General features: G+C 48.1%; 1 protein-coding gene across 4 annotated transcripts in view; it reads right to left on the minus strand.

The window, feature by feature from the left end:
• LOC134966241 (leukocyte receptor cluster member 8 homolog) overlaps positions 1 to 12455 on the minus strand; it is a 126843-nt gene that overhangs the window by 22549 nt on the left and 91839 nt on the right. For 3 of the 4 annotated variants that reach the window (XM_063942821.1, XM_063942820.1, XM_063942819.1), the window contains exons 7-8: positions 11965 to 12130; positions 11543 to 11731 (exon numbers count right to left, since the gene is read on the minus strand). In XM_063942821.1, coding sequence (XP_063798891.1) covers positions 11543 to 11731; positions 11965 to 12130 — 355 coding nt within the window. The remainder of the gene's footprint in view (positions 1 to 11542; positions 11732 to 11964; positions 12131 to 12455) is intronic. The other variant, XM_063942822.1, reaches the window with a different exon arrangement.

Here is a 12455-nt window from a genome sequence, read left to right on the forward strand (position 1 = left end):
TCCCAAGACAAAAGTAGATGAGGTCGATCGTGAGTTAGGCGAGATCTCGGAATCTGAGGATTTATTTCCTCAGGATTCCGCACATGGGGTAGAACCCATCATGTTGGCAGTGCGACAGATATTAAAATATCTGACACAGTAGCACCGGATTCGCCAGACACAACCTTGTTTGGGAAAAAGCAACGTTCGTTGGTTACCTATCCTTTCTCTCAAAAACTTGATCAACTGTTAGAGGCTTGGAAAAATAAGATTTTACTTACCGATAAATCTATTTCTCGTAGTCCGTAGTGGATGCTGGGGACTCCGTCAGGACCATGGGGAATAGCGGCTCCGCAGGAGACAGGGCACAAAAGTAAAAGCTTTAGGATCAGGTGGTGTGCACTGGCTCCTCCCCCTATGACCCTCCTCCAAGCCTCAGTTAGGATACTGTGCCCGGACGAGCGTACACAATAAGGAAGGATTTTGAATCCCGGGTAAGACTCATACCAGCCACACCAATCACACTGTACAACCTGTGATCTGAACCCAGTTAACAGCATGATAACAGCGGAGCCTCTGAAAAGATGGCTCACAACAATAATAACCCGATTTTTGTAACAATAACTATGTACAAGTATTGCAGACAATCCGCACTTGGGATGGGCGCCCAGCATCCACTACGGACTACGAGAAATAGATTTATCGGTAAGTAAAATCTTATTTTCTCTGACGTCCTAGTGGATGCTGGGGACTCCGTCAGGACCATGGGGATTATACCAAAGCTCCCAAACGGGCGGGAGAGTGCGGATGACTCTGCAGCACCGAATGAGAGAACTCCAGGTCCTCTTTAGCCAGGGTATCAAATTTGTAGAATTTTACAAACGTGTTCTCCCCCGACCACGTAGCTGCTCGGCAGAGTTGTAATGCCGAGACCCCTCGGGCAGCCGCCCAGGATGAGCCCACCTTCCTTGTGGAATGGGCCTTCGACAGATTTAGGCTGTGGCAGGCCTGCCACAGAATGTGCAAGTTGAAATGTGCTACAAATCCAACGAGCAATCGTCTGCTTAGAAGCAAGAGCACCCAGTTTGTTGGGTGCATACAGGATAACAGCGAGTCAGTTTTCCTGACTCCAGCCGTCCTGGAAACCTATATTTTCAGGGCCCTGACAACATCTAGCAACTTGGAGTCCTCCAAGTCCCTAGTAGCCGCAGGTACCACAATAAGCTGGTTCAGGTGAAACGCTGACACCACCTTAGGAAGAAACTGGGGACGAGTCCGCAGCTCTGCCCTGTCCGAATGGACAATCAGATATGGCTTTTGTGAGACAAAGCCGCCAATTCTGACACTCGCCTGGCCGAGGCCAGGGCCAACAGCATGATCACTTTTCATGTGAGATATTTCAAATCCACAGATTTGAGCGGTTTAAAATGTGATTTGAGGAATCCCAGAACTACGTTGAGATCCCACAGTGCCACTGGAGGCACAAAAAGGGGGTTGTATAGGCAATACTCCCTTGACAAACTTCTGGACTTCAGGAACTGAAGCCAATTCTTTCTGGAAGAAAATTGACAGGGCCGAAATTTGAACCTTAATGGACCCCAATTTGAGGCCCATAGACAACTCCTGTTTGCAGGAAATGCAGGAATCGACCGAGTTGAAATTTCTTCGTGGGGCCTTCCTGGCCTCACACCACGCAACATATTTTCGCCACATGTGGTGATAATGTTTTGCGGTCACCTCCTTCCTGGCTTTGACCAGGGTAGGAATGACCTCTTCCGGAATGCCTTTTTCCCTTAGGATCTGGCGTTCCACCGCCATGCCGTCAAACGCAGCCGCGGTAAGTCTTGGAACAGACCTGGTACTTGCTGAAGCAAGTCCCTTCTTAGCGGCAGAGGCCATGAGTCCTCTGTGAGCATTTCTGGAAGTTCCGGGTGCCACGTCCTTCTTGGCCAATCCGGAGCCACGAGTATAGTTCTTACTCCTCTACGTCTTGTAATTCTCAGTACCTTGGTTATGAGAAGCAGAGGAGGGAACACATACACCGACTGGTACACCCACAGTGTTACCAGAACGTCCACAGATATTGCTTGAGGGTCTCTTGACCTGGCGCAATACCTGTCCAGTTTTTTGTTCAGGCGGGACGCCATCATGTCCACCTTTGGTCTTTCCCAACGGTTCACAATCATGTGGAATACTTCCCGATGAAGTCCCCACTCTCCCGGGTGGAGGTCGTGCCTGCTGAGGAAGTCTGCTTCCCAGTTGTCCACTCCCGGAATGAACACTGCTGACAGTGCTATCACATGATTTTTCGCCCAGCGAAGAATCCTTGCAGTTTCTGCCATTGCCCTCCTGCTTCTTGTGCCGCCCTGTCTGTTTACGTGGGCGACTGCCGTGATGTTGTCCCACTGGATCAATACCGGCTGACCTTGAAGCAGAGGTCTTGCTAAGCTTAGAACATTGTAAATTGCCCTTAGCTCCAGTATATTTATGTGGAGAGAAGTCTCCAGACTTGATCACACTCCCTGGAAATTTTTTCCCTGTGTGACTGCTCCCCAGCCTCTCAGGCTGGCATCCGTGGTCACCAGGACCCAGTCCTGAATGCCGAATCTGCGGCCCTTTAGTAGATGAGCACTCTGCAGCCACCGCAGAAGAAACACCCTTGTCCTTGGAGACAGGGTTATCCGCTGATGCATCTGAAGATGCGATCCGGACCATTTTTCCAGCAGATCCCACTGAAAAGTTCTTGCGTGAAATCTACCGAATGGAATCGCTTCGTAAGAAGCCACCATTTTTCCCAGGACCCTTGTGCAATGATGCACTGACACTTTTCCTGGTTTTAGGAGGTTCCCGACTAGCTCGGATAACTCCCTGGCTTTCTTCTCCGGGAGAAACACCTTTTTCTGGACTGTGTCCAGAATCATCCCTAGGAACAGCAGACGTGTCGTCGGAAACAGCTGCGGTTTTGGAATATTTAGAATCCACCCGTGCTGTCGTAGAACTACTTGAGATAGTGCTACTCCGACCTCCAACTGTTCTCTGGACCTTGCCCCTATCAGGAGATCGTCCATTTTCTTTGAAGAAGAATCATCATTTCGGCCATTACCTTGGTAAGGACCCGGGGTGCCGTGGACAATCCAACCGGCAGCGTCTGAAACTGATAGTGACAGTTCTGTACCACGAACCTGAGGTACCCTTGGTGAGAAGGGCAAATTGGGACATGGAGGTAAGCATCCCTGATGTCCCGGGACACCATATAGTCCCCTTCTTCCTGGTTCGCTATCACTGCTCTGAGTGACTCCATCTTGATTTGAACCTTTGTATGTAAGTGTTCAACTATTTCAGATTTAGAATAGGTCTCACCGAGCCGTCTGGCTTCAGTACCACAATATAGTGTGGAATAATACCCCTTTCCTTGTTGTAGGAGGGGTACTTTGATTATCACCTGCTGGGAATACAGCTTGTGAATTGTTTCCACTACTGCCTCCCTGTCGGAGGGAGACGTTGGTAAAGCTGACTTCAGGAACCTGCGAGGGGGAGACGTCTCGAATTTCCAATCTGTACCCCTGGGATACTACTTGTAGGATCCAGGGGTCAACTTGCGAGTGAGCCCACTGCGTGCTGAAACTCTTGAGACGACCCCCCCCACCGCACCTGAGTCCGCTTGTACGGTCCCAGCGTCATGCTGAGGACTTGGCAGAAGCGGTGGAGGGCTTCTGTTTCTGGGAATGGGCTGCCTGCTGCAGTCTTCTTCCCTTTCCTCTATCCCATGGCAGATATGACTGGCCTTTTGCCCGCTTGCCCTTATGGGGACGAAAGGACTGAGGCTGAAAAGACGTTGTCTTTTTCTCCTTTATACGGCAATACTTCCATGTGCCGTTTGGAATCTGCATCACCTGACCACTGTCGTGTCCATAAACAACTTCTGGCAGATATGGACATCGCACTTACTCTTGATGCCAGAGTGCAAATATCCCTCTGTGCATCTCGCATATATAGAAATGCATCCTTTAAATGCTCTATAGTCAATAAAATACTGTCCCTGTCAAGGGTATCAATATTTTCAGTCAGGGAATCCGACCAAGCCACCCCAGCGCTGCACATCCAGGCTGAGGCGATCGCTGGTCGCAGTATAACACCAGTATGTGTGTATATACTTTTTAGGATATTTTCCAGCCTCCTATCAGCTGGCTCCTTGAGGGCGGCCCTATCTGGAGACGGTACCGCCACTTGTTTTGATAAGCGTGTGAGCGCCTTATCCACCCTAAGGGGTGTTTCCCAATGCGCCCTAACTTCTGGCGGGAAAGGGTATACCGCCAATAATTTTCTATCGGGGGAAACCCACGCATCATCACACACTTCATTTAATTTATCTGATTCAGGAAAAACTACAGGTAGTTTTTTCACACTCCACATAATACCCTTTTTTGTGGTACTTGTAGTATCAGAAATATGTAACACCTCCTTCATTGCCCTTAACAAGTAACGTGTGGCCCTAAAGGAAAATACGTTTGTTTCTTCACCGTCGACACTGGAGTCAGTGTCCGTGTCTGTGTCGACCGACTGAGGTAAAAGGACGTTTTAACGCCCCTGACGGTGTTTGAGACGCCTGGACAGGTACTAATTGGTTTGCCGGCCGTCTCATGTCGTCAACCGACCTTGCAGCGTGTTGACATTATCACGTAATTCCTTAAATAAGCCATCCATTCCGGTGTCGACTCCCTAGAGAGTGACATCACCATTACAGGCAATTGCTCCGCCTCCTCACCAACATCGTCCTCATACATGTCGACACACACGTACCGACACACAGCACACACACAGGGAATGCTCTGATAGAGGACAGGACCCCACTAGCCCTTTGGGGAGACAGAGGGAGAGTTTGCCAGCACACACCAAAAACGCTATAATTATACAGGGACAACCTTTATATAAGTGTTTTTCCCTTATAGCATTTTAATATATATAGTCATATCGCCAAATAAGTGCCCCCCCCTCTCTGTTTTAACCCTGTTTCTGTAGTGCAGTGCAGGGGAGAGCCTGGGAGCCTTCCCACCAGCATTTCTGTGAGGGAAAATGGCGCTGTGTGCTGAGGAGAATAGGCCCCGCCCCCTTTTCGGCGGGCTTCTTCTCCCGTTTTTCTGAGACCAGGCAGGGGTTAAATACATCCATATAGCCCCCAGGGGCTATATGTGATGTATTTTTAGCCAGAATAAGGTACTATCATTGCTGCCCAGGGCGCCCCCCCCAGCGCCCTGCACCCTCAGTGACCGCTGCTATGAAGTGTGCTGACAACAATGGCGCACAGCTGCAGTGCTGTGCGCTACCTTATGAAGACTGAAAAGTCTTCTGCCGCCGGTTTCTGGACCTCTTCACTTTTCGGCATCTGCAAGGGGGTCGGCGGCGCGGCTCCGGGACGAACCCCAGGGTGAGACCTGTGTTCCGACTCCCTCTGGAGCTAATGGTGTCCAGTAGCCTAAGAAGCCAATCCATCCTGCACGCAGGTGAGTTCACTTCTCTCCCCTAAGTCCCTCGATGCAGTGAGCCTGTTGCCAGCAGGACTCACTGAAAATAAAAAACCTAACAAAACTTTTACTCTAAGCAGCTCTTTAGGAGAGCCACCTAGATTGCACCCTTCTCGGCCGGGCACAAAAATCTAACTGAGGCTTGGAGGAGGGTCATAGGGGGAGGAGCCAGTGCACACCACCTGATCCTAAAGCTTTTACTTTTGTGCCCTGTCTCCTGCGGAGCCGCTATTCCCCATGGTCCTGACGGAGTCCCCAGCATCCACTAGGACGTCAGAGAAAACCCTGATAAGCGTTTTCAGATGCCAAAAAGAAATTCCAGGCAAATTACTCTTTTCCAACTTCGATGACGAAAAAATGGGAATCCCACCACAGGTGGATTCATCGGTTTCAAGGCTGTCGAAGAAGATGGCATAACCAGTCCCGGGGGCTACGACTCTGAAAGACCCGTCTCAAAGACCCGCCCCCCAGCACGTCCCCATCACCGTCTGCAGTCTGTGGTACAGATAGGAAAATGGCGCTGAACTCTGCTGGGACCGCGCTGAGAAGCCCCGCCCTCCAAAGATGGCGCATCTTCTATATACTGGCCTGAGGAATCCGTCGCTAGCCGGGGATTTAAGACCCCGGTTAGTGTCTGTGTACGGAGGATTTTGTCGCTAGCCTATGGATTCAGTCTCCGGTTAGCGACCATGACCAGTTAGGGTATTTAGACGCTGGCTCAGCACCGTGATTAAATTTCTGTGAGGAAACCACTTCAGCAGCATATGACATCAAATCCCTAGACATGGCTATGAAAGGTATGAAACACCCACATACACACACACAGGGAATGTCAGTCACAGCTCCCCCCCCCCACCCCCCCCCCCACTATGGCAGAGTGAGACACAGAGTTTGGAGCCAACCCACACACACAGCGCTTACTGAGGTAGAACAAATAAAACTACCATTGCCATCTGTGTACCTTAATAGACTACATAGATTTTACACAGCCTCTCCGCCCCCCCCTTCTCCCCATCTACAGCCCCCTGGTACCGCTCAGGACAGCTGGAGTTGCTTGGAGGGACATCTTCCAGTGAACCGGAACTGCAGGCAGGAAAATGGTGCTGAATACTGCTGGGTCCGCTCTGAAGAGAAGCTCCGCCTACTGAAGATGGCGCGTCTTCCCGCACAAATTGGCCTGAGGATTCCGTTGCTAGCCGGGGCTCCGGTTAGCGTCTGTGTACCGCGGATTCTGACGCTAGCTTGGGGATTCAGTCTCCGGTTAGCGTCCGTGACCAGTGTAGAGTATTAAGACGCTGGCTCAGGAAGCCCCTCACAGCGCCAACACTGTGTGCTGCTAAGCCTTCCTGGAGCGCAGCCACTCAGCGCTGCACTCCTACCCTTGTGCCGCCATATCTCACCATCTTCTGTCTCTGTAAGGGGGTGGCGGCATGCTGCTGGGGTGAGCGATCCCCTGTGGCGGAGAACGTTCGATCCCCTCTGGAGCTCAGTGTCCTGTCAGCGGAGATAGTGGCTCAGACCCCACAGGGCGGACACTACTCCCTCCCTTAGTCCCTCTAAGCAGGGAGGCTGTTGCCAGCAGCCTCCCTGTAAGATAATAAACTCTAAAAAATAAACTTTACTAAAGAAACTCTGGAGAGCTCCCCTAGCTGTGACCGGCTCCTCCGAGCACATTTTCTAAACTGGGTCTGGTAGGAGGGGCATAGAGGGAGGAGCCAGCCCACACTCTCAAACTCTTAAAGTGCCAATGGCTCCTAGTGGACCCTTGGTACTAATGTGGACCCCAGCATACTCTAGGATGTAAGAGAAAATGGAATTGATCACTTCAGTCATCGCAAGCTTAGAACCCATGGAATATCTAGTATCTCTGGACATAAAGGGTGCTACCTACATATCACGATCTGGGAACCACACTAAGCGTTTCTCGGATTTGTGATACAACAGGACCATTTTCAATTCAGAGCCTTACCATTCGGACTATCTCCACATCCCAGAGTATTTACCAAAATCATGTCAGTCATGATTGCTCATCTCAGGATATTGGGTGTTACAATCATCCCTTACTTGGACGATCTGCTAATAAAGGCGCCATCCGAAGTTCTACAGGAGCATGCTCTGTTAGCTTACAATGTCTTAGTAAGACAGTTGGATAATCAATTTCAAGAAATCCAACCCTCTACCATCACAGCGTCCTCAATTTCTAGGGATGATACTGGACACGAATGCTCAGAAAGTCTTCCTACCAGAGGACAAAGCACAGGAGTATTCGCCTTATGGTTCAGAAACTACTCAAGCAGAGGACAGTTTCGGCACACTTGTGCATTTGCTTGTTGGGGGAAGATGATAGCGGCCATCGAAGCCCTACAATTTGGTCGATTTCATTCCCGTCCTTTTCAACTCCTCGAACCAGAGTGTCACTCCTTTGATGGCTTCAGATAAACAACCTCACAGCCGGCAGGAGATTTGGAATAAGGGATTGGGTTGTTCCGACGACAGATGCCAGTCTCCGAGGATGGGGTACACTGGTACTGCAATTGCAGTTTCAGGGTAGTTGGTCGCCTCAGGAATCTCAGTTAATGATAAATGTGTTGAAACTGAGAGTGTTTTACAATTTGCTACTGGACGGCGCCCACGGTCTCCACTCAAGGGCGGTAAGAATTCAGTCAGACAACGCGACTGCTGTTGCCTATGTAAACAAACAGGGCGGTATTCGCAGTCGAGCAGCAATGCAGGAAGTTGGACGGATTCGACGTTGGGTCGAATGCAACAACGTAATTCTTTCCACTGTGTTTATTCTGGGGTTGACAACTGGGAAAACCACCTACCTCAGTCGTCAGGATCTTCATTCGGGAGACAGGGCTCTACATCCAGAAGTTTTCAAAGCACTAGTGCAATGGTGGGGTTGCCCACAGGTGGACCTCATGGCGTCCAGACTGAATCATCAACTTTGCCTCGGAGGGCTTGGTTTTCCAACCAAGGACGATCCGTGGCCACTGCCTATATGTCGGGATCTGTTACAAAAGGGTCCTTTCGTTCACCCCTAATTTATAGTGACTGTGTTTGCCTGGCTATTAATGCCGCCATCTTGAGTCGTCATGGGATTTCGGATGCTGTTACTCCCACAATGTAGAAAACCAGTTACAGCAGCTCATTACCATAGCATATAGCATTCTTATGTGGCTTGGTGCAAACATCAGTTTTCCGACTGGGTCTTTTCGACTGTCCCAGTTTCAACTTTTTCTTCAAGCAGGGCTGGATTCTGGACTCTGTCTGGGATCTCTGAAGGGTCAAGATTCCGCATTGTCAATCTTCTTCCAGCACAGATTGGTGCTTCTTCTGGAATTTCAGACTTTGTTGCAAGGAGTTCTAAGGGTACAGCCTCTGTTTGTGCCACCCACGGCACCTTGGGACTTGACTCTCGTGCTTGCTTTACTCCAGTCTAGTTTCTTTGAGCCTGTGGAGGAGGAAGACCTCAAATACCTAATATGGAAGACGGTCTTTTTACTAGCATTGGTTTCTGCTCGGAGGGATTCCGAGTTCATTGCTTTGTCCTGCAAACCATGGGTTTCCAGGGTAACGAGTCCTCTTTACCGAGTACCGCTCGGCCCTCACTGGAGTTACCATGATAACGGAGACGCACAATGGATGCTTACAGCAGAGGACCATGGGACTTTTTGTTTTTATCTGTATAGGGTCCAGCTGTGCGAGGAGGGTGTTTATTGGTGCACTAGGCACTTAAATATCAGTTCATATGGAATGATCAGTATTCGGATTTTGGGCCTCATTCAGAGTTGATCGCACGCTGCCGATTTTCGCAGCGCAGCGATCAGGTTACTACTGCGCAGGCACCGCAATGTGCAGGCGCGTCATACGGGTACAAACAGCATTGTTGCTGTGCAATGCTTCTAGCAACGAATCCATTCGCACAGCCGTTCGCAAGGAGATTGACAGGAAGAGGGTGTATATGGGTGTCAACGGACCGTTTTCTGGGAGTGGTAGGGAAAACGCAGGCGTGTCCAGGCGTTTGCAGGGCGGGTGTCTGACGTCAATTCCAGGACCAGACAGGCTGTAGTCATCGCAAGGCTGAGTAAGTTCAGACCTACTCAGATACTGCAAAAAACTTTAATCCCGCTCAGCAGCACATGCGATCGCACACTTGCAAAGCGAAAATACACTCCCCCGTGGGTGGCGACTATACGTCTGCACGGCTGCAAAAAGTAGCTAGCAAACAACTCGGAATGAGGGCCTTTATACCTTGAGAAAGACCCCAGCACGGGGAGGAAACGCATTGGTGGAAACCTTACAGCGTGAGGACAGGACTAAGAACCAGTATCCAGTGAGATCGAGTTGGATTGCTGTGGGACTATCCGGAAATCCCTAATTCAAACCTTCATGCGTTTTGAGAACCGTTTGGCCACAGTTCTAAATGATCTGGTAATTACCTGCCATGCTTGCTGTTTAAAGGATTTGTGCAATATCTGATCATCTAGGAATTTGTCTTTTTATATCTGTTTTTAATTTTTATTTGTACGTTTTTGTGTATTATTAAAACGGTATTTCACTATACACATTTTTATCCTTATTTGCATATGGTTCATACTTGTGATTGGTGTCCATGGAGTATAATTTTTTTCTATACACTGTTTTGGTGAGGGAGACCTCGGAGGATTCTGAGACATTACCAGCTGCTATTATTGCGCACATAATCTCTCTATAACTTTCTGTTTGGTGAGGCCAAAGGGCAAGGCCTGAAACTGGAAGTCCAAGATGGCGAACCTGAGGTAAGCCTGATGAGGGGGACACATGGCAATGGTAGGTAAGCATCCTTGACATCTAGGGATACCAAAAATTCCCCCTCCTCCAGACAGGACACCACTGCCCGATGTGTGCTGAGTGATCTGTGCTAGATCGCTCAGCACACATCGCTAGGTGTGTACCCCCCTTAAAAATCAAAACAAAACACAGAGCCAGCAAAAAGTGTTAAAGAACCACACCATCCTAGAATTCAATCCCAATACAGTTCTAGATATACTTCCCCGCATTAGCTACTGACAAAGTGTCCACATTCACCATGATTCAGCTCATAAAAATAAAGCCTGCCAACGAAGAGACGCTAAATTGTCTTAAGGCCCTGGAAAGTACAAGCCCCTGCTCGCCAGTGCCTAGTGTGGAGCTGCAGCACATAGGCTTTCCATACCGGACTCCTCCTCACAAGCACACCCAGAGCAGGAGAGAGGTCACTCACGTAGCATTACTGAGAACTGCACCATCCTAATGCCGTCTCCTTTCATACTGACCAGTTATGATGGACCCAAAACAACCGCACTAGAGGAGGTCTTAAATTAATAAAGCACTTTTGATGCGGCAATAGCTAACAGCGCCTTGTCCAGTGTGCACTCTAAAAGTAATTTGATTCCCTGCAGTAGAGGATATGGAAGAGGGTGGACCACAGAAACATATTTAATATTTTCAAGTGCCAGAATCCTAAGCAGCCTCTTTGTTAAGAGAAACGTCTATGTTGCATTATGTGACTCACACATAAAGTGCAGTTTCTTAATATATACGGTACATACCATACATTTGTAATCCATGTTATAAATAATCATAAGCCATACCACCTACTGGTAGCAGCAAATCTACACTAATGATAATGAAGCTTAAGGGGTTTCTGCAAGCGTGAGATCACTTTTCTGTTATCTATCCTTATCCTATATGCCTGTCTGCATATCAGTTCTGATGTGGGGAGAGAACAACCTGCAGCCAATCAGATTGCAATGTTCACAGTAGCACAGATTATAGAATGATCCATAGTGTTACAGTGGAAAGAGCAGGTTCCCACATCAGTACAATTTGGTAATTCAAGGCCATTATCTAAATGATGCTGGAATGAAACAAAGTTCATACCGTTATCTGTTAAACTCTTAACCTAACATGGTGTGTGACACAGCTGTAACACATAACCTATCTGATAATAATCATCAGAAAAACAGTGAATAATATTGCCTTTATCAGCACAAAAGGAAAAGGTGGGTGGAATGTACCCAGGCAGTGGCTCTCTACTCCAGTCTATGGTGTAGGCTGACCCATCCTGTAATCTTGCTTGTAAGACTTCTTTCAGCAGTTTCTCAGTCCGATCCTTGTCTTCCTCTGTTTCACATGCAGTAAAACAACGCTGGACATACTCTTTCATGGCTTGAGGCCAGTCCTCTGGCTTTGCGGAAGGATTGCTGCTGCAGTAAAAACAATTATTGAATAAACATATGAAGAGAAATGTAATGAACTAGGCACGTGCCACAAAGCATATACCAGATATTTTGTGGGTTGCAACATTACTGTCAATATGACTTAAAACTATTAATTCACTAAGAACCAGAGGCGTCACTCCATTACCATATATTTATGAGGCACTACTTCAAAGCTAGAAAGAAATACCACACAAAGCAGAAAAGGCAGCAGATAATACCTGTGTTCGTGGGTCTTTTCCGCTGATTGCATATGGTGATGAATACCGGCTTGCCCTTGCAGACCAGCATTGTTATTATGTTGCTCATTAGAGGGAAAGTTCTGGTTAGACATTACAAGAGGGCGCTTCTGGATGTTAAACTTAAGACCTCCAGATCCAGGAGCCTCTGTAAAAGCCAAGTGGGGAAACATTAAATATGCATTGTTTTTGCAATATACAGATACAGGAGGTAACAACTGGCATTTGTAGGTATGACTGTTTTACTAACAAGAGCTTTAATAATTACAGTAATACTATACATTTGTATAAAATAACTATAGAAACTGCTCAGAAAACGAGTTTTAAAGTATTTTCTACGGTACAGTAACACAGAAGTTATTTGTATAGTAGAGGTATTAAAATGAAACAACTAATATATAATGAAAGCAGGAACTTTGTAGTTATTGTTAAATCCTTTTCTGCAATTACATGGGTTAGTCTGGAATGGTAGG

Source organism: Pseudophryne corroboree, chromosome 10 (genome assembly GCF_028390025.1).
Source record: "Pseudophryne corroboree isolate aPseCor3 chromosome 10, aPseCor3.hap2, whole genome shotgun sequence".
In the NCBI taxonomy this organism is placed as follows: domain Eukaryota; kingdom Metazoa; phylum Chordata; class Amphibia; order Anura; family Myobatrachidae; genus Pseudophryne; species Pseudophryne corroboree.